Below are 27,185 nucleotides of genomic sequence, written 5' to 3'. Positions count from 1 at the left end.
TCAAAAATAGCCCTTTTGGCCACGACTTTGATCACAAAAAAACACTGCCAAAACAGATGTTGTGATGACGTAAGCACGACACACATGATTGTCTGGAGCGGGAGCAGTACATCTGCGATGATGACGTACTTTAATATATCAAAGATATACCCGGACAGTGATGTACAAAATGTGCAATGTGCAAATATTAAGAGGGACAGTGGCGCCCTCAAAGAAGAAAAAGTCCAGCTGAAGCAGCAGTGCCAGGCAAGTGTGACAAGAGCGAGTGTTTTGTGACCGTAGAGTCTCCAAACACAAATACATTTTCCAACAACACTAGTAAAGATAGTATATTTGTTGCTAGTCGTTATTTAAAAAATAATAAGTCAATAAAAAGGATTGGAGAAGTCTGTAGAAACTTCAAAAAAGTGCGGCCTGTTTTACATTGTACAATAAGCAGCAACATTAAGAAAGAGAGAAAAACAATATAAGAACAAATACATGTTAATATAAATTGTTTTTTTCTTTTTAAATAGAATATATACAACATCAGTGATTATACAAATTATATGATGTGATATTGACCCTGTCCCAGCCACGCCCCCACCGCCACAAGTATATTGGCAATCTGTGGGAAACCCTGACTTCTCCAAAAAAATGTGATAAAATAAAAGTTACAGAAAGCTGCAAGAGTGACTGACTCTCAAAGAAACAACTTACAAAAAGCCGTACAAGTTAGGACAGATTATTTTTCCCCTTGTTTTGTTTTTAATACTGCTGTAATGTGACATTTTGCCGCAAACTTATTCCTCGCCGCTTCCTGCCCGCGTCACTGTTAAGGATGTAATAGGAAATTCCGCTTCATTCCATAAGCAAGATGTACTGGGTTTGGTCCCCGGTAGGAATTGAGCCAGAAAGGTTTGCTAATTTACCTTTTCATTAGGGCTCCACGATTAATCGAAATCGAATTAACATTGAGGCTTTATTTAGTGCCGGTAATAACGGCAAGAGTCTTGTTTGTCTTTTTTCTCCGCCGTTGACCAGCATTTGAGTGACAGACATGTTGGCCAGTCAGAATTATTGAGCCTTGCGTTTGTTCGTCTCTCGTTTCAAATAGGAAAAGAGATGTCTTACTTTCTGCATCGCTCTCAACACGTTTATTTAACAGTGCAGTGTTTCCCACACATTCATTTATTTGTGGCGGCCCGCCATGAAAGAATTACGTCCGCCACAAATAGATTTTTTTATTTATTTATTTATTTTTTTTAATTTTATTTAATTATTTTTTTTTTTTGTCCTGTCCAGCTTTTCAGGCAAATCATATAGTTGATGTAGATGCCCATATAGGCCGTTCAGATTTACTTTACAAAAGAGAAGTGTAGGATACTTCTCTTGTTGCCTTATTTGTATTTGACCACTACTGTTTTCTGTTTATTTGTTACTGACTGTGGCAGGACACCTCTGCCTCTGTTTCACTTTATGTTGCTGGTAAATAATATGGTTGTAGTAGTAGGCTAAAGTTAAATTATTTAGTATGCACTAATTAAAGGGGCAGAGCTTTAAGAGACATTTTAGCTTTTATATTTTATAAGATATATTTTTTGTAAGAACCACAATTTATAAATATATTTCACTTATTGTTCAAATCTGTATATAAATATGTACATAAAGTGTTGTAATTATATTGTAAAATGGATGGATGGATGGATGGATGGACGTCTAAAACAAAACTGTTATTATTAATTAGTAAGTATACATTTTTTAGATAGAACCTTTATTTAACCAGATAAGAAAACCCATTGAGATCAAGATCTCTTTCACAAGGGTGACCTGGCCAAGAGGTCAACAGCACATGTTGAGCCTTTTTAGAGAAAATCATGTCATTGTAGTAAATTATGCAAATTATTCAATGATGTCATGGTGGCCACGCCCCCACCGCCACAGGTATCTTGGCAGTTTATGGGAAACACTGCAGTGGAATTAACTGAACGGAGTGATCCCTCTTTTCAGTCATTAACAATCTTTGGCTCGGCGAAGACGAAAGCAGTGCACCACCGCCAACACACACATAGTACAGAGAGCCTCGCCGGTGAGGAGTGCTGCAAACTAACACGAATTAGGAGGAAAAAGATTATACAGCCAAATGTTCCGTTTAACTTAAATCAGACGGACGACTGAACAAAAATGCTGTCGCGGTCACGTGAGCATAATACACAAAAAGACAACATCCAAACTCATTTTTCCATCTGGGAAAAAAAATGCACTTTAAGATGTTTAAGATCTATTTAGGTCAATTTTTTTGTTAATTTATTTAGGGTAAAAAAGTTATTTACCTTCCAATTACAGTACAATGGTAAACAATTCTACAGTAATCAGAAATAAAAGTTGATATCCTTTTATATGGTTACCTGCATTATTACATATTATGATTACATTATATTATAATCACTGAGTAGTTTTAATAAAATAGTTCTTTAAAGAGCGTGATGTTGACAAAAACTTTGTCTGTCTGCATAAAGCCAAATATTTTTGAAAGTAAATCATTGCATGTTGTTCTAATGTGAGGAACCTTGAGATATGAATATGTTGACAGTGTAAAAGTAACATGTATTCCATCACTCATTATTTTTGCAGTTTTATGCAATTTTATGTATAACAAATAAAATCACAAATCGAATTGCTATCGCAAGAAGAAAAAAAATCCCAATTTGTTTTTCTCTCAAAATCGTGCAGCCCTACTTTTCATCATGTTAAATATGCTTTTATGCATCCAAAATAACTCTGAACTAGATCCAAAATATGCATCTAATTAAGTTTGAGTCAAAATATAAAACTCGGTTTCGGGCCTCAATTTAGGCCAGCATCCACTGCAGCGGACACTTGTATTTGGCATAGGGCTTTTTTCCCTAGAAACGTGTAACTCTGACAAAAGACATAGGCCTCAAAAACATGAAGAAAATAAGAATGATAGTAAAGGGCCAGGTCCGACCAAGGCTCCCCGCCCCTAGTTTTTCGTATATGTGGCCCCTAAAACAATTTTGTTGAATAGCCCTGCCTTAGAGAATACAAGCCTATTAGTATAGTGCATTAATAGGAAAGATTACCTCGGTCCCTCTGAAATTCATCTTTGGAGACACCGTCAGCGCAGGAGTCAAAGTATTTCTGCAGCGTGTCCACTTGTCTGCAAAGAATGTCCCGAAAGGTCTCCATCTCTGCTAGCTTCTCACATAGCCTGTGACCCTTCTAAATCGGAAGACATGCCATTTTAGGATTCAGAACATCAGATCGTTAATTGCATTTGTCCGGTGGAGTGTGCACTTACCTTGAAGGAGGATGTGGACGTGGCGGACAAGGCACTGGCTGCTGAGGTAAGAGACAACATGGAACCATGACGCCTCAGACTAGATTCGGACCCATACCCGGACTCCGCCTGTAGAATGAGAGACAACAAGGAGGCAAGGCAGAATAAAAAGTAAGTAAGACAAGTGGGGAAAGAAGAGTACTAGAGACAGAGGAAAAATACTGGAGACATTAAGTGACGTGCTGCCAAAGTCTGAAGCTGGCACAAAGAAAACAGAGAGGGTAGAACAGTTCTCGCAGTCAGCAGCACTGAGCAATGCTGAGCTGGAAAAGAGCAGAACCTCCACCTACACAGCCAAACACTGGAGAAACAATGGGACCGATGAACAGACAACTGCTACCAGACATAAAGCCCATTCTGTCTGAATGACGACATACCTCATCTTAGCATTCAAGACAAAAAGACATAAGTAGGAAATAAGTCACATAAACATAAAAATGATTGAGATTCCTCAACTCTGCTAAAATACAAAAATGTGTTAAAAATGTGGCGTATGTGCGACAAGATGCCAAGGATGCCCACTCATCCCACATTTGCATTTTTGCTCTCATTGAGGGCAATAACATACAGAAAGCTTAGACGGGATGCAATGCAACTTGCAAAGCTTGCACTGATTGAGGTGCAGCAACAGCAAGTAAGTAACGCAGCAAAGAAAATGAAATGTTTTTTACTGGTTTGTTGCCATAGTGATCTTTTCACTTATTTGCACATACTGCTGGTCAAGCAGCAAAACTAATTTAAGTTTTGAGTTCATCTCACAGTGGTTGTGCATTTTTTTATTTTTTTTAATTCGAGTCAATATCATTGATTTGGACAGAGCTATAAGGGAAACTACCAGTGATTATACAAAACATGCCCTGCAAATTGCTGAAACGAAAGCTTGACTCTAAATAAAAAGGTACCGATTCTGTGTACCCATAGATCTAATAATTGGACTCAAAAGGTAACCATTACCACTTTTCCCCTGTACAGTACCAGCTCGGCCCAGCTGTAGTCTACTACTAGGTTTTGAAATACAATGTACAAATAATTAACATGGGCTTCCTTGAATGGATCACTCGGAACAAACAGTGCTAATAATTGAGGGTCTCCTTTCCTACTTCCTTGAATTTGGCAGTTGGCCATGGTAAGGAAACATTTTATTCAACAGGAGACTGAGGGCATGAAGAAAAGGGATCACTGCAGAGCAGTTGACACTGCAGCATGTAATTCTTCAATCAATCAATAAAATTGTATTTATGTAGCACCTAATCACAATTTATCACGGGATTAATAAAGTATTTCTGATTCTGAGTGACTCAAAGGGCCTCAAACTCCAACTCACAACGGCATCCCCCGATCTCAACCCACAAGGAAAAACTTACAAGACCCTAATTGGGGAAAAAGAAGAAACCTTTAAAAGGGATCGGAGATGCAGAAATTACCCTAACTGGGGAAAAAGAAGAAACCTTTAAAGGGATCGGAGATGCAGAAATGAAGTCCCATACTTGAACGAGGGTTAACAGGTACTATTGAGCTTTAAAGTCTGAATTTGTGTATGGAGTTATCGACCACTTTGGGTTCCTGGTCAGAGAACACAAAGTCATAAGATCTACTCATCAACTTTAACAGTGGACTTTGAAGTGTACACAACAACATGGTGCATTACTTTAGGTTGTACAAACTCTGGAATGGAATCAATGCAATGTCTGTATCTTGTATGCATATAAAGTGACTACGGTTGTCAAAAGTTTCGATACTTTAATACCAAGTTGATACCAATATGCAAAAAAAACATCAATACCTGCTTTTTTCAGTATTGTTCGTATTGAATACTGTACAACACTTTTTCTTAGCGCTTGCTATCTTTAAACAAATTCAGTGTTTCCCATATATTTACTTATTTTTGGAAGTATGTCACTAATGCTGTTTTGACCCTTCTGCTTTGCTAATGCTCATATCCCAACTGTAATGGAACTGTGGCAGTGTAGTCATACCCAAACTGTAATGGAAGTGTGGCAGTGTAGTATAAGAGAATAAGACTGTGCTTCAGCGATTTTCAGCTAGTGATTAGCCATCTACCAATCGGCGCTCTAGTTGTCATCCATCGATCAGTGTACTAGGTATCTGCTAGCGATTAGCGCTTTAGTTGTCAGGTAGCAATTGGCACTCTAGCTGCCAGCTAGCAATTGGCGCCCTAGTTGCCAGCTAGTGATTAATGCGTTAGTTGTCAGCTAGCGATTAGCACGCTAGTTGCCAGTTCAAGGCTGTACAATGAGAGCAATTTACTCACATTTGCAACTAGGTCATGAGAGTATTAAAAAAAAGAAAAAAAAGGAGCACACGTCAAATACAAATTTTAACCCTTTTAATTGCATTTTGCTCCTAAAATTAATCCATCCAAAGTTGAACAAACTAGAGTAAATTGTTCGCCCAACTGTATAGCATGTTCAAAATAAACTTAAACCATAACCAAATGGGACAAGTGATTGATGCGGAAGTGTCACTGATCACTCTGTGTGTGTCCCTCCTCCATGCACAAAGAGGGACAGAGCTGTAGCTCAGACACTCAAAGTCTTCAAACACGAACAAAACGTCATAAACCTAATTGACTAATTTACTAAGTAAGATCCAAACACTACGTGGAAATCCGCATGTACTGTAAGTGGGCGTCTTGCGTATGATTTACTAAGACTGTGTACAATTTTAAAGTGGTGCAGAACGCCTTATTGAAATGAGGATTTTGCATGTGCTATACAAGCTCCTACCTGTGGCATTTTGCTATGTTTTCAAACAAGCAGGAGACATCTACCACTTTTTATGGGCATTTTAGAAGCAGTTGTGCAGTGCATCTACATTGACACCATTTTGTTTCTGCTGAAGCTGCATGTGGGGGGGCTACACTTACGCCACTCAATATTGATGTAGTTTTCATATAAGAAATATTTTAATGATATATATTCTATGTGAAAAAAGCAAACATCCTTAATAAAATATTTAAGGACACCAAAGCGCATCAATTGAATGTGTTTTAATCAGCCCATTAAGTCTTCTAGCAGCTCTAAAATTATACAATTATGTAGCTGAATTGACAATATGTCTAATATTTTTATTTCTACGGTCCTAAATGTTGACACACACGTAGGACGGACGATTCTCGTCTGTCTATGCAGCACAAGCACTGATTTTGCAGCCATGTGTGGAACTGTCAGTTTGCAAATCCTTCTGAAACGTGCTAAATAAAATGAAACAGTGCTCCCAAAACGGTGATGCGTGTTGATTATTTACATTGCGCGTGCTAAATAATAATATTTGCATATTTTCCTCCCTTAGTGGCCGTTTTCATGATCAGCATACATTTTGCATATTAATATTAAGCAAAACTGATTGCACATCTTATTCTGCTCACTTAATGGATGCAATCCACTTTGCACATATTTAGTAGATCAGCTCTGCATGTTCTACATGCACATGTTTCAGTACATGCAAACCTTATATGACCCCTTTTAATATTTTTTTTATGTGCATCTACACATGAAACCAACATTTAAAAAAAAATGGTTTCAATAAAACAACTCAACACTTGTTTGTGTTTAACTTTGTCTAACCTCACTTTACAGAAAAATTATCGCAATTTACTGTATATCCTATATCGATATTCAGCCCAACTATAATCGTATGGTTTTGGTCCATATCGCCTGGCCCTACACTAGTGTTAGCAACAATGCTACAAAATGTAGGGCTGTTGCCTGTGCTTAATTGAGGATTGCAATTGGCCTTATGATGGCTTTGTTTTTATATGTAGGAGTGCACATGCGTACATTGCTTGAGTGTTAATTACATTTTTGATATTAAAGACATTCCATATTGCACCACATTTTTTTCCTGTGCTACTAATTCCCCCCCATTTAGTAGCACTGGTGCTCCAAGTGAAAAATAAGCGTACAGCCCTCCAGCTAGCAATTTGCACACCAGTTGCCAGTTAGCATTAACAGCACAATACTGTTTTGAATTTCATTATTATTGCACAATAACAAGGTACCTTTAGGGACTAGTTTAATGCAAAATGCAATCATAATTGCATACAAAATTTATAAGTAGGGAGTCCTTTGCCTTCTTTCCATCAATTTATGGGTCCTTGGCCTGGAAAACCCTTGAGTTAATGTACCCTTAGATGTGCAATAATTAATTCTTGCAGTAGTCATTGCATGCAGAAGTCAAATTCAAGACAAATTGATCTTCACGAATAGTTCCAGAGCGAGTAACGCTGACATTGTAAACATGCACGTACTGATATAGATAACGTTATGAATAAGGGCGAACAAGACATGCGGAATAGTGGCACAAGAGTACTATGATGTGTGTTATCAGGCAGCATGCCAGCATGAAATGAGCCCACCATTCGACCATTCCAGCAGCCAAAGCAGAGCAGAACACTGCTGCAGCCCCGGTGGTTTGCTGGCCCCAACATGGCCCAGGCGTTTCCCACTCCCAAACACCACAGTGTGTTCTGACAGTTCAGACGCTCAAGTCCAGTACTCCAGTTTCCCCGGACACACCTTACTGGCACAAAAGCAGCAAGAGGAGGAGGCGGAGAAGAACAGCAATAGAGACTCAGTTGAGTTTGTTAAGGAGAGAGAGCATCAAGATAACAGAAAAAAGGGAGGAAAAAAACATCCACTGGTTTGGAACAGGAGCAGAAGACATTGAAAGATGAAATGGAGAATTCCTCAGAAGAGTGAAGCAGCCCAGCTTTTAGCCCGCGCACATCTATCACACAAGACCACACACCCGGATATGTGAAACCATTTCATCCTGCCCGTCTTTATGCGCAGCATCCATCGCTGACCCAGTGAGCGTGCGAGTGCATGAGCGCGAGCCGGGGAGGGATTCCATTTGCAAGCATGTATGCATTACAGAGAAAGATCAGAGCGGTCTGGTGCTGTTTGGGTAATAAAATGTATCACACGGGTGGGCGATGGACGCAGCCTACAGTAGACTGTTGCAGATTTAGAGAGAGAAACACGGGGGGGGAGGTAGGAAGGGGAAACATTTCCAAGATTCTTCTGCTTTACTTGTTTCACTTTTTTTGTCCATGCTTGTTGGGATTATCCATTTAAGAATAAAGCACAAGCAAGCAGCCTGAAGCAGTGATGACAAATTGCGCGGAGGGGGCATAAAAAAATGTGCTACTCTTCCACCCCTAGGAACACGACAAAATGGAACAGTCTTGCTGGTGCGATGGAGAGTTTTGTGTGTCCCTCTTGATTGTGGTTGCTGCGAGAACAAGGGCTTGAAAAATGCATTAATCATCGAGGACCGCACTTGAAGTCGCTACATTTAGAGCAACTTTTCACACAACCAACACAAACACTCCCACTTATAAAGCCAACCTGGCCAAAAGTATTTTGCTTAACACCAAAGCACTTCATTTTGGTGGCTTGTTAAAAACCTGACTTGTGTGCCTGTAAACACATGCTTGTACTTTTTAAAAAGGAAAAAGGATTGCATTAATGGTACCTCAACTTAAGAGTGTTTTGAGATAAGAGCACGCCTCGTGTGATTTAAGTTGAAAGCAAAAATTTGAGTTACAAGCATCCACGCCATTAGTTGGCCTGGAAAATTTCACAGGGAAATAAAAATACATTAAAACTCAACCAAAACATCCCGTCTTACACGATAGCATTAGCTTTTCACTAGACATCGACATAACTTTGTTTTTCCAACAACTGTGACAAAGAAAGCGAGTGTGGAGGAGAGTCTGGAAGAAAAGGATGATATTGTCAGGTGCTGTCAGTCTTGAACCCCAAGATGCAGAGATGGCAGGCGTAGCACAGGAAAGCATGACTTTAATGTCAAAAAGGAAATAGTGCAACTGGTAAGTGCACATGCAGGGAAAACAGGAACCAGGAAACCGTCATAGAGCCCTGACTGGAGGGCGAGGCAGGCATAAATAGCAGCCTGATTGGCAACTGCAACCAGGTGTGCCAGGCTGCCAATCAGGGACAGGTGAGGGAAACAAGCGGTCAGGGAGACATGCAGGGAGTGGAACTAAATGAAAAGCGCTGACAGGAAATAAACACAAACACAAAGGAAAACCCAAACATAACCAAACTGTCAGTAAATTCTGACAGATATTCTTTGAATTAAAGAGCTCATATTATGATGTTTTTTCTTACGTTAAAAACATTTCTTTGTGGTCTCCATAACACGGCATGGTGGTGCTTTGGCCAAATTGGCATAGATTTTGTTTTACAGACTATCTAATAAAAACGGCAGACTTGAGCAAAGCTCTTCAGTTAAACTTCTACCATAAATATAAATATCCACTGACGTTAACCAAGGGAAAATGCATCACTTAAGTCTCAAATTCCAAAAGGCTCTTTTGGAGCAAGTTTGGAAGAAGGCAAGATTGTTTTTCAAATATCTCCGCTGTTCCTCCATGGTTTGATGTCAAATTTCTGGGATATAGGGGGATCCCAAATACACAACAAAGGTAACATCACATACAGAACTTAATAGGACTCCTTTAGGGAAATAAATCATTAAAAACAATACGAAGCATTTTGAGCGTATCACTTCTAGTCTGCATCTTACTGAACGCCGTCCAAGAATGTTGAAATAATATCTAAACGACAGACTTTACCCATTAAAATATGGAAAAGCTGCTGATTGTGTGTTTGACGGAGAAACAGCTGGAAGGGTATACCGTAGAAGTCTGCTCGCCAAGGTAAATCCTGTACATTATTACATTACCTCATAAAACTACTGTAGTCGTTAGTAGCAAATTTCACTCAAATATACACCCTGACTGGACTTTAGATTAAACTGTTGACATCCAAATATTGGGGTCTTTTTTCTCGTTTGTCAAAGGCTAGCCATCACAATGCAAAGTCGGATTTCCAATCTGAATTTTTTTTTGTCAAATCCAATAATTTTAGTGACCGTCACATCACAAAAATATGCCATTTAGGGTTAGGGTAAAAGGGTTAGGATTAGGTTATTGTGAATGCAATCTGACCCGCATGCTAACATGACGTCATGATGTCGCACACACTGCAGTGTTTGCAGAAGTAAACATGGCCTCAACTCTAGTTGATCTCAGTCCTGACGCATTTGTGGCAATTTCAAGGATTTTGTGCAATCAAAGTCAACATTTTCTGTATGGAAATATTGTGCGTAGGAGATTAGGAAGAAAGAGGATAAGTATTTTGGGGATCGCAGTTTTACGGGATATTTTGCTTCAATGTCTGCTTGAAGAGCATGTCTTTGGGCAAGCAGTCGGAGACAGGAGTCGTGGAACTTTCACGCGAGTTCCTAAAACATTGTTTTCACCAGTTTTCTGCTCCGTTGTCAACTATTTACTTTGTAACAGTCTATTTTGGCAAATCACTTTTTGATGAAGTTCTGGTCAGATGAATGCGTTCATATTGAGGACGCATTGCATATATATCTGATGTATATCCACATACCAAAGGTGCCTGGGTCGGATATGAAAAAAAATCGGAATTGCACCGTTCACACTGATATGAAAAAATCCAATACAGGTTGCATATGTGCAAAAAAATCAGAATTGACCTGCAGTGTGAACAAGGCTTAATTTAAGCAAGCAAGTAATACCTTGTGATATATCACGATTAATCCAAAGTTAAATGTGTGAGTCATCTGATTAAAGAAATAAATCACTTGACAGCACTAATCATAAGAATGGATGACAGTGTTGAATAGCAACGTGAACCCTGATGCAGGTCTTTTCTTGCCCAGCTGGGGGCAGTACAGACAGGCTCACCTATCAGCAGCCCTGCAGGTAATATTCCATTAGGTGCTGAGGTTACTGCAGGGCACAGTCCAAACATAACCCTTAAAAACTCTCATACTGCCGCTAATGGACCAAAGACCTGCGGCCACTCACACTCAGCTGGCAGGACGGAACACCCGCATGAACCTCTGCCTCAGCACCATTTTTTTTTTTATATAACCAGCAAAGCTGGCTATCATTCCATACAAGTTCAGTAAGCCACCATACAACAATAATACATCAAATATCTTCATAGTTAACTATTATTTACAAAGATACATTCATATTGTCTAACAATTTTTCCCCCTGAATCACCAAGTTCAACACAGATTAGAGTGAACAAAACCTTTCACACAATCTACAGCATATATACACAACATTAACGTGGGCAGACGTTTAATAACTACAAGCTATCACTGCAGAATGAGCAGCTGCATAGATTCTCATGACTGGGGATACCCCCACCTTGCACACATTCATTCCTAACATTCCCAGGGGGAAATGAGAGACATAAAGAAGGATTTGTGGATGTGTGTCATTGCTCTGCCACACCCAGCTCAGTGAATTAGTACAGCCAAGCTTGGTCGTGAGTAATAGGAAAAAATATGAATAATGGAAGTACAACATAGATTCAATATCATATTTGTGATGCTCTTGGGAGATGACTCATTATGACAGGAGAATCTCCCCTCTGCGTCTTATCAAAGTTCCTGAGAGACTGGTAAGCTAGGTCAAAAAGTGGCTCTGTGGTATTAATTGCATTAGCTGGGCGTTATTGCAACCAACGGTTGAGAAATAATGAAGGTAGTAATTTGCAAGGGTTGGGCAGAACACAAAAGAACACAGGAAAATCCAAAACAAAAACAGAATGACCAAATCTAAATGAACATTGTTATGGAGATAACCTGCTGATATTATTCTGTGTCAGATATACTGTATTTTGCATCTGCTCCGACAAATTACACAATTTACAATCAACACGACCGATTTAAAGGAGACCTATGATGAGTTTCGTCTTCGTCTTTGCAGTTTTGGATGCCTCATTTCGCGGGGTTTGGCAACTAACTACGTCGGCACGTCACCACTAGGTGTATATATATATATATATTTAGACCTTAAAAGTGCCCTATTATGCAAAATAGGGATGCACGATAATGGGAATTTGAACTGTAACCAGGGATAACAATAACCATATATACACAAGATTTTGTAAGTAGAAATTAATTTAACAGTTCAACCATATGCCCTAAATGTATACCGTCTACCAAAAATATACAAATCTAATTGTAGGGAATAGAATAATGCCAACTGATGATTCTTCATTTAATTAATTATAATTTGAGTTAAAAATACTCTTACTATTGTAATTCTGACCCGTGGAAACCATTCGAAGCAATACGTAGTGCAAAAACAAGTTGGAATACAGTGATATTTACATGCAACTCAAACATTCTGAATATGATTTCATAAAAAACAAAAACCCCAAAAAACAATCTGTCCAACATAACATACATAAATAGGCCAATGAAACTAAGCTAATTAGATTCTGCAACAACACCAAAACAGGTGGAGTAACACGTCTTAATTGACAAAAATTAAATAAATAAAATTATATTTTTCCATGACAGACATAAAATAGTGCAAAAAAGAAAAAAGTGCCTGCCCCTTAGAAAGGCAACATTCAATTACAGAACAAAGAAATCATGGTTCATATAGTAAAGTGCATTTCTTCCCTACTAAGAAATCATAAAAGGTAACTAACAGTTACCTGTGTCTCCAGATACACCATGAAGTTAAACATAAACAACTACTCATTTTGTTGTCAAGTTCTTTCCCCCTAAGGTCTTTTCTATCAAACGTTTGCTTTCTCATCAGCCCTGTGGCTTTACAAATGCTGTGGTCACCGCTATTAACGCCATGTCTCGGCTTACAGCAGAGGCAACTTAACTACTGCTTTCATAAAAAACTTCACAATGGTGAATTTTAAGGTGACTTATCAAATTTGTTGTGAATATCTTCTTTTTCCATCCCGGTGGAATTTGTACGGAACACAAATGTCTGCTTCTGAGACGGTAAAGAAACCCTGCGCTGGTGGCTCCTCTATCTTTTTTTATTAGCAGCACATTTTATCGGTTGATTTTTCATTATTATTATTAATTGGCATAATTGCCTATTATCAGTCAATAATTTTGTCTGCCGATATAATGGTGCGTCCTTAATGCAAAACCAACTCTTCTTACCTGTTGGTACCTGTTTTGTTTTTTTAATTTGCAATCGGGAAACTCCTCAACAACAGACAGCTTGCAGACAGACTTGAAAAACAGCTAAAAAAAATGACCGTGGAGCAAACACTACAATAAAGCATATCCAATACATATTATCTAGACTACAAGGAAGTGTTTTAAAACTGTAGACTGAAATCATCAAATGTCACCTTTGAAGAAAAGCAGAGAGAAATCACTGTGCTTCCTTTTACTAACCTTGTGCAACTCAATGGACTCGATCCACTGGAGTCTGTGCTCAGGGTCTTCTGCTCGGAGGTACCAAACGCTGTCGTTGACACTGATGTCAAAACGACACTCGTCAAACTCATGGGGCTGCAGAGAGAGAGATGAGTAGGGAAATAAATGTCAGAAACCTTTTTCTATAAGACCAAGTATCTTGTGACAATAAACAATGTAAAATTTCAGCTTTTGTTGTCACTGAGGAGACAGCAAAAAAATCTTCTTGCTATGATGCATCTGAAAGTTGTCTTTTATGACAATGGCTGCCTAGCCAAGACAGATTCAGGGCACATGTGGATCCCATTGCTTTAGATTTTACTACAAAATAAACAAGAATGTTAATTAAAGCCTGATGTCTTATTCCAGTGTACAAGCGTAACTAAACAAGAGCTTGCCTTCTCCTGAAACAAAGGTTGTCACGACCTCACCTTCTGCGGTCATCCAAAATCGTGAAACTATTTCACTCCTCAATCCTGCAATGTGCCCCACCCACCTCCAGACACAGAGCGCACAAGGCAGGAACCAGAGCAAACACATGCATGTGAACAGAATTCCACCGTTTCCTTTAAGATCGGAATTTCACCGTTACGTTTAGCTGGTAAAGACCCCCGCTCTGCAAAAGGCCGCTGATGCAAAATAAAGCATGGTTAACTAAAATCGCATCGTTTACGGGCGAAGGCACATCCGTCAGCTGACGCGACCTCACGATGTCCACATTTAACTAGATTTGCTCAAATGGCATGCATGTGCTCTTATGCTGGCTGACATCTGCAACATACATCCTGACTCAAAACAGAACCACTGGACTGGAATAGCTGTGTTAATACTCCCTCTAATCTAAAAGAGGTGATAAATATCTATCAGCAGCAGGTATAAATATCTGATCTGTCTGTAGGCGGCGTGCACAGTAGTAACCTTTAGTGCATCGAGCTGTGACGCCATTTCAGGTTCTAAAAAATCCAACAGAGTTGTATCAGACACAGTGCATAAAACCCTGCTTTTACTGTCCACTTTATACTTCTTTCAATCTTCCGAGAACATTCTCATTCCCCTTGAGCAAGCACTGCTGAGCCCCCACTGGTGTTTTCTGAACAAAAGGACTGTGGAATGTTCAAGTTGAGATGAAATATTTAGTCAGATTAAAAGGATTTTGACAAAAAGTCGGTTCTAAACTACAGCTGATGCGTTTACGAACTGCTGACAAAACATGAAAAAATTATTTATACAAAATATGGAATATAGAAAAAAAATGGTGTACTTTAACTTCAGGATGGGTACTTTTTACATTTGAATTGATATGGTATCAAATCAGGATACCAAGAAATCGATACTGGCGGTACTCAATGCTACCAATTTTCGGGACTTTTATGTGTTTTCAAATGCGTTAATATACCTTAATTGTTTTCATTTTTAAAAAACTTTTTTTTTTTTTATAACATTCAACACTGAACTGCGCTGTCTAGTCCTTTTCCAACACTCATGTGTCTCATTTACAAGTACTATATACTGTATATATTATACAGTGAACTAGCAATGCAGTTGCAATTCCAATACATTAGATGGCAGGAATGTATAGAGTAGGGTGTGTTGCCTTAGCAGTAAGTAGTCTTTGCCAATAAGTTGAATGTGGCAATCTTTTATTTTGTTGAGTCATACAACGCATTTATAATTGAAAGTATAGTACTTATTACACACCAGCTGTTTGATTGTAACATGCATCTTAGTTGTAGTTTTAATTACCAAATTTGGAGGTGTTGAAATCACTATGTGAAATCGTTAATTCTAATCAGTAGCATGTCTATGCCACATCCAATGTAAATTAGCATCAAGTAAGCGCATTTTGCATGAGCTTGAGCCGGTGCAATCGCACGTGACGTCACGCGCCACAAAGACATCAAAATATGTCACCATTTGATTTTGCTTGAGTCTACGAATTTCGGTCGGTACTTAAAACAGCACCAAATTCAGTACGCATCCCTACTCAAACCTAACTCTCATGATGTAGTGTCCATTCTCTTCTTTCATTACTGACTACTAATTATTGTGGCTTGAGTCATTTACTGAGCAACCATGACACAGACTGGCAACAGTTTAGTCGCTATGCTAGTGCCAACTACCTCACTGCTACCACAAAAAATAGAAAAACAAAACAAAAAACGATTGTGGAGATGATCCTTTCGAAAGGGTACAGTGCAAAAGTTTTATGATTTACTAAAATCTCAGGAGATTTGCTTAGGGATGTCACGCATGATGACAATTAAACCTCCCCTACGAGCAGAATTTTGAATGAAACTAATCACTAAGTCACATAAATAAACTACTGTATAACCAACTATATGAAATATTTGCTCTACCTTGCTTCAAAGTTTCCTTGAAGCTGGTTAAGCAGTTTTGTCCGAATCCTACGAGCAGAAAAAAAACATCAGCTTCTCAGGGGCAGCATCAAAGCAGCTTGTACTGATCTGACTTCAATTAGTGCATGGTAGGAATGGTCAGGAGATCATATTTCTTGTGCAATTTGCTTACATATGGAGTTCTGGTGTCAGTTTGCACCTAATGAATGTGTCATACACAACAGCACGAAGAGCAGGAGACATTTGTTTCTACATTCCTGGATACACATGCCACAGTGTCCCTAGACAGCAAGAACACTATAAATGTATATTTATGTGAAGTGGCTGTGTGGGTCATTGTTCGACATTCTTACTTAGCTATGGCAACTAGGAATGGGCGATATGGCCTTGCGATATATATTGCAGCCTTTTGCGGTAACAATATACAGTTAGGTCCATAAATATTTGGACATTGACACAATTTTCAGTATTCCAGCTCTGTACAACACCACAATGGATTTGAAATTAAACAATCAAGATGTGCTTTAAGTGCAGACTTTGAGCTTTAATTTGAGGGTATTTACATCCAAATCAGGTGAACAGTGTAGGAATTACAACACATTTTATATGTGCCTTCCACTTTTTAAGGGACCAAAAGTAATTGGACAATTGGCTACTCAGCTGTTCCATGGCCAGGTGTGTGTTATTCCCTTGTTTTTTTTCATTTATTTCATTTACAAAGAGCAGATAAAAGGCCCAGATGTCATTTCAAGTGTGGTATTAGTTTGGAATGTGGGGAGGTCATCTCTCAATATGAAGTCCAAAGAGCTGTCACTATCAGTGAAGCAAGCCATCATTAGGCTGAAAAATCTAAACAAAGCCATCAGAGAGATATCAAAAACATGAGGTGTGGCCAAACAAACTGTTTGGTACATTCTTAGAAAGAGAACGCACTGCTAAACTCAGCAACACCAAAAGACATTGAAGATCACGGAAAACAAGTGTGGTGGATGACAGACAAATTATTTCCTTTGTCAAGAAAAACCTCTTCACAACAGTTGGGCAGATGAAGAAAACTCTCCAGTAGGTAGGTGTATCTGTGTCCAAGTCAACAATTAAGAGAAGACTTCACCAGAGGAAATACAGAGGTTTCATCACAAGGTGTAAACCATTGATGAGCCTCAAAAACAGGAAGGCCAGATTAGAGTTTGCCAAGAAACATCTAAAAGAGCCTGTGCAGTTCTGGAACAACATCTTATGGACAGATGAGACAAAGATCAACTTGTAGCAGAATGATGGAAAGAGAAGAGTATGGAAAAGGCAAGGAACTGCTCAAGATCCAAAGCATAGCACCTCATCAGTGAAGCATGGTGGTGGTAGTGGCATGCTTGGCTGCCAGTGGAACTGGATCTCTTATATTTATTGATGATGTGACAGCTGACAAAAGCAGCAGAATGAATTCTGAAGTGTTTCGGGCAATATTATCTGCTCATATTCAGCCAAATGCTTCAAAACTCATTGGACGGTGCTTCACAATGCAGATGGACACTGACCCGAAGCATACTGCGAAAGCAACCAAAGAGATTTTTAAGGCAAAGAAATGGAATGTTCTGCAATGGCCAAGTCAATCACCTGACCTGAATCCGATTGAGCATGAATTTCACTTGCTGAAGACAAAACTGAAGGTAAAATGCCCAAAGAACAAGCAGGAAGTGAAGACCCCTATAACAGAGCATCACCATGGACCAAACCCAGCGTCTGGTGATGTCTATGTGTTCCACACATCAGGCTGTCATTGACTGCAAAGGATTTGCAACAAAGTATTAAAAAGTGACAATTTGATTTATGATTATGTTAGTTTGTCCAATTACTTTTGGTCCCTTAAAAAGTGGAAGGCACATATAAAATGTGTTGTAATTCTTACACCGTTCACCTGATTTGGATGTAAGTACCCTCAAATTAAAGCTCAGAGTGTACACTTAAAGCACATCTTGATTGTTTCATTTCAAATCCATTGTGGTGTTGTACAGAGCTGAAATACTGACAATTGTGTCAATGTCCAAATATTTATGGACCTAGCTGTATATCACAATATATTATTCCCCATACAACTCTTTCAAAACAGCTTACAAATGCTCCTAATTTAGCTGCTGTTGTATGAGGTAACATATTACATCATTTACAGTTGTATTATTTTCTCAAAACCATATTTACTAATATCTGCTTACTTTCTGCTCTAACAATCTATCCATCTATACTTCTGTTAAATGTACTAAGCACTTATTCGTTTCAATGTGTTACATTAGTTATGGATCATACTACAATTTGAGTAACAACCCAATACCAAGTAGCTACTTTACAGAGGCAGAATTGGCCATACCAATGTTCTTACTTAAAATTCTCAGGATCATTAAATATTTAAGTTTTTGACTACAGCTATAATCCGACAATATCAATTAATAATTAAAATTATTTCCTTATACCCTTTTATTACATACAAAATTTTAAATAAAATCAATAGTGCAAAATATCTAAACAAAAGCAAAAACTACTATTAGTTCCCATTTCCAGAGAATGTAAACAATAACAAACAACAAAAAACTATTTTGTGATAATACAAAATATCGCTTTAATCCTGTTGCATTAACCATATATTGATACTATACTTATCGTTACGGTCTATATTTGTTTACATTCAAGCGCTCTAGCTTAGCGGAGAGCTATGTTTTTCCCCGTCCTACTGTATGGCATGTAGTGGAGCATGTTTAGATAGTCCTTGTGCTTTAGTCCTCAAGTTATAGTAATACTTTAAGGAAACAACAGTTTATTTGCTTAGATTATTGATTTAGAAGTTGCACTGTGAAGGAACATAAGCCGCTAGCTTGCTACAGTGAGTTGAGGCGCCTTCATTCACTAGTCGCTGTTAAATTTGAGGAACACAGCTAGAATGTGTCATCAACATGCATTATCACAATATGACAATTTTTATTGTCTGCCAAACTTACATATTTTACAACATATATCGCGCAACCATAACGACAACATTTGTCTCCGGCAGGCTCGACAAGTGTTTCTTAACCATAGGCCATTTTTTGGGCCGTGAGCAGCCCCCAGTGGCCCTCCAAAATATATATGTTTCTCAGCTGTGGTCTATGGACTACGGCAGCCCTCAGTTTCAATATTATTTTCCACCACTTGTGGCAGTAATGCAAATATCAAACAAACAGAAGAAGTCGGAGGTATAGTGATGAAGAGGTTTCTAAAGCGCAAAAAATACTTTATTTTAATTTGCACTTTCATTTTATTTACAGTATAGTTAAGAAACATATTCATTATTATTTAAATGTGTTTATATAGGTGAAATGTATTTTATTACTGTGTAATTGTATGTAAATGTATTTTTCATCAGTCTTCTTTTGCAGTATATTTGTATTAGTATTTATTTTTGTAATCAGCCTGACCTAACCCTTGATAATATTTGTGATTAACATATAGTTTTGTATCATTTGACAAGGTTTATCCTGTTAGACTATCCATCATCCATCCATTTTCTACCGCTTATTCCCTTCGGGGTCACGGGGGGCGCTGGAGCCTATCTCAGCTACAATCGGTATAAGTAGGTTAAATGTAGTTATTGAATAAGATTAAAATCAAGAGAAACATTACAGTGTAATTTTTTGAGTGGGACCCAGGCCACTGGAAAAGTTGGGTCCCGAACTCAAAAAGGTTAGGAACTCCTGGGCTAAACTACTGTAATGGCCTTCTCCCTGGGCTTTCTTAACAAGCTGTAAAGCAGCTGCAATACATTCAGAATACTGCTGCTCGAGTCCTGACTAGAACCAGGAAATTAAGTATTTTCATGGTCTTGTGCCAAAGTCCTTCTCAGACATGTTTAAGTCATATTAACAATGCTGCTAAAATCTGGAGCAGTCTTCCAGAAAATGTGAGACAGGCCTCAACTTTGGCAATTTTCAAATGCAGGCTAAAAACACTTATTTTCATCGGTGCACATGAGAACTGAAAGTATTTTATCAGACCTCTTTGATTTTAATTCATTACTTTTATTAGATTTTTTAGAGCATTTAAAGCACTTTTAATTGCACTGCATATAAATTGTGATCTATAAAAAAACTTGCCTTGCCTAATGACAAAACAGTAGGGCGGTCCATAAAAATTAACACACATTGTGATCCTGTGATCCTAATTCTGATGCAGGCCTTTTAATCCTATTGCACAAATCACAGTAGAACAAATTGTTTGGTCTCTGTGCTGGGTGGTAGTAGAATACTCAGAAAAACAAGTAAATATTTAACTAAGGGTGTGGGATTATCTGGAAAAAAATGTGAGGCCTGCATGAGGAGAACACAAGTAGAAGGTCCGAAAGATGACATTAGGGCTTGGCGATAAAAGGATATAAATATATATCGCAGTAGAAACATGATATCAATAAAAATGTGTTCAATAAAAACGTTAAATACACGTTTTTTTATTCGTCTGTAAAAACAGAAAGTTGCGAAGCAAAGTTGGTTACATGTACAAAGGCACTCGCTCACTGTACAACACAGGAAGTGTTCACTGATCAGTGGGAGTGACACGCTCAAAGCTCGGTGAGGTAACAGTATCAACTACAAAGTTTGTTGCGCCATCTTGTGTCTCCCGGTTGATTCTCTGCATGTAGCGAGAAGAGAAACTAAAAATAAGGGCTGCAGAGAGCAAAGAAATATTTGATAAATCAGGAAAAGTCACCTTGACAATATGGCAGTTTTTTTGTTTTTTTTTTTAAACGGACCATAGTCATACCAATGCGCTCGTAATTAGGAATACCGCACCACCTTTGACACATTTACCCTTCTCAGGTTTCTCGGTTTACATTTTTACGCTTTGCACTATATTGTTACACTTAATTAAGCATTTCTAATGTATTCCTTATTTTTGCACCTTAATTTTAAGAGGCTATTGTCAAATGTTCAATGTGATTTTAGAATTTTGTTTACATTCAGTGTTTTTCAAGGTTGCGTTGACATTTCCTTTCCTTTCTGTCTTGATAGCTGAAGGTATTATAATTAGATGAAGGTTGAATTTTAAATACAAATGTTTATATTTATATATATTCCCCGCTGGTCAATATCAATGACTATCGATATCGACCGATATAAAACATTTTTTCGTGATGCAGTTTTCAGCCATATCGCCCAGCTCTAGATGACATTATACATCAAGAAACACTGAATCCAAGTTGCGAGTGCAATAACTTGCCTTGGAACAGAGTGGGTCTGTACCTCCCTGACCGCTGGGGCAGGACAGCTTTGGTGTGCTTACCTGCTGGAGTATATCTTGCCCTTTATCTTAATAAAATCCTCAGCAAAAAGTTAATATTTACCTCCCTATCTTGAGAAATGGCTGAAGAGATAACTGCATGCTAGGATCAGGTAAGGTAGGATCAAGCAATAACAACTCCTGCAAAACTATATAGCCTTTTCACTAGGGGTGTAACGATTGGTTTTAACGATTTGATTCAGAGTTTGTAGTTGCCAATTCGATTCAGGGACGATATTATTTTTTGGAATGATCCAAAATGATTCAGTAACTTTTTAGAAAAACAACAACAATTAATGGCCAATGCATTGAAACCTTATTTGAATAAAGTGCAACCAACACTTAAGATTTAGTTAACAAGAGGAAACCATTTCTGCTCACATTTTATATTTTCAATAACTTTTCAATGAAAGTACAGTAACCAACATTTTAAGAGCAGAGTCCAGCTAAATAAAGTTGCCTGACCCGCCGTAAAGTATCAGATCTCCGACCTGGCGACAGAGCGTTCCAGGTGTGCGGAAGCATGTGTGCCCCCTCATCCCTGTTGATGGCTCCTCGCTTCCTAATTTTCATAGCCTCCTTAATCCATCTCTTCTATTTTTCTGTTTCTAATAAAATGACTTTCCTTGGCTGCCAGTTGTGTTCCGCAAGTTGGTCCGTCTCCGCAACCAGCTACGCTGTCACTTCGTTTGTGGCTTGTAAATTTGTTTTGCAGCTTTATATTATTGTGTTGTGGCATTTGTATTTGTTGTGGTTTTGCAATCATGCTGTAGCTGAAAGTTGTTGTGTGGTAATTAACCATATTGTCTTGTGGCGTTTGTTATGCCCTTTCTCAACCATCGTAGCTATCCACTATTTTTGTTTTGATGACGCCAGGCAGACTTATCATTAAAAGTGCTAAACTTCATATAAAGTCTGCCGTTCTTAAATCCAATATTTTCCTTTTTCCAATATCGGAAAAATCGATCGATTCCCTTTTAAAACGATCTTGGCTCGATACCTAGGACAGATCGATGTGGTTGAATATAAGGCAGTGCCACGGCTCCATCTAGTGGTACATGCCAAAACATCACTTAATTAATATTCAAACACAGTGTTACTGTTCAAACTGTATATAATGTTACAGTGGCCAACAATATTAAAGGGTGTAACTCAGGGTTCCATATTAGGTCTGTTGTTGTTTTCAATCTATGTAAATAATCTCTGTGATAATGTGTCGAATGCTGCATTCCATTTTTATGCTTTATGCTTTTTATGTTGTTCAGTCCCTGTTAACTCATCTGAGATTAGTGCTGAATGCAGAGAAATCTAAGGTGATGTTATTTTCAAATGGCAAACGACTCATTGTACATTCCAAAAATATCAACTGCTCATAAGATTGAACTTGAAATGGTCACGGCATATAAGTACTTGTCCTTGATAAGAATTTGTCTTTTAAATCACACAGAAAAACTTATCGGTAAACTTAAAATTAATTTGGGTTTTATTCTTTAGTAACATCCTGTTTTTCCCTACAAGTTAGGAAACACTTAATTCTGACCACTTTTATGCCTTTGCTATATTATAGAGACTTGCTTTTTATGAATGCACCCAACATTTGAAAAAACTAGATACTTTATATCACTGTGCCTTACGTTTTATTACTGGTTGTGGCAACCATGTCCACCATTGCACTTTGTATGCAAAAGCAAACTGTCCATCTTTGTCAGTCCGGCACAAGTCTCTGTAAAAAAAAGCCTTCTGATTTGCTGCCTAATGTTTATGGATTGTACTGCAAAAGGATCTGAGGCTACTTAAACTGATGATTTGGTGGGAATTTCACACCATTTTAAAGGAACAAGAAGCTGTTTCTATTGGGCACTGCACTTGTTTTTAACTTGTTTTTATTGAAACATTTAAATTATTACCAAAAGCGTGTTTTTATGTTTATGTTGTAAACACACTTTCAACTAAAGTGTGTGACTGCTCCTGTTTTTGTTGTTAGTCTATGCATTTATGAAACCAGTTTTTTGCTCCCCTCTTGTCTAGGTCACGCTTGCAAAATAGACTTTAATCTCAATGAGTTTTTACCTGGTTAAATAAAGGAAAATGAGAATAAATATACTTGCTTTTAATTAATATGTAGGCCCACTACGCTACTGTATTTTAACAATGGTCATTATGGTGGTACTTGGAGAGCCAAGAATAAGAACAAGAAAGTTTGATCATATTACACCTATACTTGCTCACCTGCACTGGCTTCCTGTGCACTCAAGATGCGACTTTAAGGTTTTACTACTTACGTATAAAATACTAAACGGTCTAGCTCCATCCTATCTTGCTGATTGTATTGTACCTTATGTCCCAGCAAGAAATCTGCGTTCAAAGAACTCCGGCTTATTAGTAATTCCCAGAGCCCAAAAAATGTCTGCAGGCTATAGAGCGTTTTCTATTCGGGCTCCAATACTCTGGAATGCCCTCCCGGTAACAGTTAGAGATGCTACCTCAGTAGAAGCATTTAAGTCCCATCTTAAATCTAATTTTTATACTCTAGCCTTTAAATAGACACCCTTTTTAGACCAGTTGATCTGCCGTCTCTTTTCTGCTCTGCCCTACTCTCCTTCGTGGAGAGGGGGGGCACAGATTAGGTGACCACAAATGACGCGCTATCTGTTCAAAGTTGGGAACCGGGTGCACCACTCATCTGTGCATCAGTTGAGGATGTCTCTGCGCTGCTGACCTGTCTCCACTCAAGATGCTCTCCTGCTGGCCCCACTATGGACTGGACTCTCAAACTATTAACTAGATCCACTCGACGTCTATTGCACCGGTCGCCCAGGGTGTAATGGTCCCCTCCAAGGTTTCTCATTGTAGCCCATTGGGTTGAGTTTTTCCTTGCCCTGATGTGGGATCTGAGCCGAGGATGTCGTTGTGGCTTGTGCAGCCCCCCTTTGAGACACTCGTGATTTAGGGCTATATAAATAAACTTTGATTCATTGATTGATTGATTGAAAGTGTTTTTTGAGATGGTACTAAAGAATATAAATTGACTAATTTTCACTCAGTAAGACCACAGACTTATAATAAGTTTTTCTAGCGTAACTTACTGTGATGACAGCCTTGCTGAGACACAAAGATCCCCTGCAGCCATATTCCCTTTCATCCTCAGACTTGTAGTAGCTCAAAGTATTGTTCTTCAACACAACCCATCGGTCCTGCCATCCATGGATGTAATTGGTCCACTGTAAACAAACACGTACAGCAAGAAAACTTACACACAGGATTGATCTCGGCTACAAAAGAAATATACCTTGCTCAAAACGCCTCCCAGCTCCACAGGTTGCACAGATTCTGGGTCCACATCTTCATCCGAGCCGGACGATGAGCTCTTTTCGGACATTTAAATCCAAGATAAGAACGCAAGTTACGTGTGTTTTACGCACAGAGCTGCCTGGCTGTACACTAACAAGATAATAGTCTCCACGCAGCACAATCTGCTGACAGCTTTGAAATCAACACAAAGTCAGCAGTGTCGCGTTATCTGTCTGTTGTCGTTTAAAGATCAGCGGAGGACGGTTATCGTAAAGAGAGAGACAATCGTGACCGTGCGATCGCAACTTTGCTTTGAACCTGACGCCGGTGAGCAAGCAGACAAGCTAGTTAGCGATATAACAGTTAGCTGTCAAACAAAACAACTACGAATGTTAACTTCTCGTCTAACTTGTGGCGGCTGCTCCTGGTCGCGCCCCCGGCTGCTCCGGACCTGCTACCCGAAAGAACTGTTGGTTGAGAAATGGCCTGCGCGAAGCCACTGTGACGATATGTTCAACTATCAAGCTACGAATGACGATGAAAGGCTCAGCGCTGCTGCTTTATTTCCGCGGTCTAGTTAGCAATAGCGGTGGACACGCTAGCTTGTCATTTGGGTAGAGGGGGAGGAGCCGCAGCCACGCTTTACTGTGTACCTGAAGGAGAGCACCATCAAGCTCGTATCACTATCGGAACAATAAAAGTAATATATTTCAAATTAAAAGCATTTTGTTTATCTCGCCATCCGTCCATCCATTCTACCGCTTAAAACATATTAAATGCAAAGTGCACATATTCACTATTTATTTCTTTTTTTAATTATTGTTTTTTAAATTAATCAATCCAACAAAATTTTACACAACAATGTCATAATAATACAATTCCAATTCCAAAACCAAACCCGGCCCAGCAACATTCAGAATAGCAATCAACAGAAACAATTGAGAGGACACACAAACATGACACAAAACAATCCAAAAGTAGTCCAACAAAAATGAATAATATCAACAACAGTATCAATATTAATAACAATTCCAACATGATTAGAAATTAAGCCCTCATTGACATTATCATTACAGCCATTTATCCATCCATCCATCCATTTTCTACCGCTTATTCCCTTCGGGGTCGCGGGGGTGCTAAATAAATATCAAATGCAGTTTTTTCTACTGATATCATTTCCCTAGCTTGTGTATGTATACCAGTCAGTATGAGTTGGACTATCAACATTAGGGGTGTGGGAAAAAATCGATTAGAATTCGAATCGCGATCCTCACGTTGTGTGATTCAGAATCGATTCTCATTTTTAAAAAATCGTTTTTTTATTTTTATTTTATTTTTTATTTATTTTTATTTTTTTTAAATTAATCAATCCAACAATACAATACACAGCAATACCATAACAATGCAATCCAATTCCAAAACCAAACCCGACCCAGCAACACTCAGAACTGCAATAAACAGAGCAATTGAGAGGAGACACAAACACGACACAGAACAAACCAAAAGTAGTGAAACAAAAATGAATATTATCAACAACAGTATCAATATTAGTTACAATTTCAACATAGCCGTGATTAAAAATCCCTCATTGACATTTATAAAAAAAATTTTTAAAAAGAACAATAGTGTCACAGTGGCTTACACTTGCATCGCATCTCATAAGCTTGACAACACACTGAGACCAATATTTTCACAAAGATAAAATAAGTCATATTTTTGGTTCATTTAATAGTTAAAACAAATTTACATTATTGCAATCAGTTGATAAAACATTGTCCGTTACAATTATAAAAGCTTTTTAGAAAAATGTACCACTCTGCTTGCATGTCAGCAGACTGGAGTAGATCCTGCTGAAATCCTATGTATTGAATGAATAGAGAATCATTTTGAATCGGGAAAATATCGTTTTTGAATCGAGAATCGCGTTGAATCGAAAAATTTTTTTGTTTGTATCGAATCGTGACCCCAATAATCGATATTGAATCGAATCGTGGGACACCCAAAGATTCGCAGCCCTAATCAACATCTATCCATATTTTTTATATCCATATACGCTATTTCTAATCAGAAATAACACAGAACTATGTATATGTTTGGTTTGCAAATTACTTATCTGACATTTTATAGACGTATATGTATATACGTATAATTAAACATAATAAAATGTTCTTATTGTTATTTATTCGAAACATTATTCATAACAAGTACCCTACAGCTCTTTTTAAGCAGATTGGTTATAATGCTGATGTTCACCACTACAGTACCAAAGCTTCAACTCAAGGTCTTATTTGCATTACCACCACCAATAACTAATTCAATGAAAAGCACTGTTGTATACAGAGGCATTTCATTATGGAATATTCTTCATTTAAATATTAGGACTATTCACAGTAATAAAAAAAAAAGCATTTAAGAAACATGTAAAGTCACTTTTTAGAGTTAAGGGTTAATCTTTCATGTTATCAGTTTGAGAACTTTTTTTTCTCTCTATATCTTTTTTTCTCTTTCCCTTTTTCCTTTCTTTTATTGTAACTGGATTTGCATATGTTCTGTAACTGGATCTGTTTACTGTTATTCTTTTTTGTTATTCTAATTTTCTTTTTCTTTTCCTTTTTCCTTTCTTT

At 38.2% G+C, this 27,185-nt stretch overlaps 1 protein-coding gene across 3 annotated transcripts in view; it reads right to left on the bottom strand.

Moving 5' to 3' along the window:
- The window catches only part of LOC133652709 (ceramide transfer protein-like), a 48,942-nt gene extending 23,758 nt beyond the window's left edge, over positions 1–25,184 (bottom strand). For 2 of the 3 annotated variants that reach the window (XM_062051739.1, XM_062051741.1), the window contains exons 1-5: positions 24,560–25,182; positions 24,357–24,491; positions 13,598–13,714; positions 3,302–3,409; positions 3,084–3,222 (exon numbers count right to left, since the gene is read on the bottom strand). In XM_062051739.1, the coding sequence (XP_061907723.1) occupies positions 3,084–3,222; positions 3,302–3,409; positions 13,598–13,714; positions 24,357–24,491; positions 24,560–24,649 (589 nt within the window). In that variant the 5' untranslated portion in view covers positions 24,650–25,182. Of the gene's footprint in view, positions 1–3,083; positions 3,223–3,301; positions 3,410–13,597; positions 13,715–24,356; positions 24,492–24,559 lie in introns of all 3 variants that reach the window. The other variant, XM_062051742.1, reaches the window with a different exon arrangement.
- Positions 25,185–27,185: the final 2,001 nt, after the last annotated feature.

This window comes from Entelurus aequoreus, linkage group LG06 (genome assembly GCF_033978785.1).
Source record: "Entelurus aequoreus isolate RoL-2023_Sb linkage group LG06, RoL_Eaeq_v1.1, whole genome shotgun sequence".
Classification (NCBI taxonomy): domain Eukaryota; kingdom Metazoa; phylum Chordata; class Actinopteri; order Syngnathiformes; family Syngnathidae; genus Entelurus; species Entelurus aequoreus.
The sequence above is the reverse complement of the archived record's forward strand: the minus strand, read 5'-3'. Positions and strand labels throughout refer to the sequence as shown.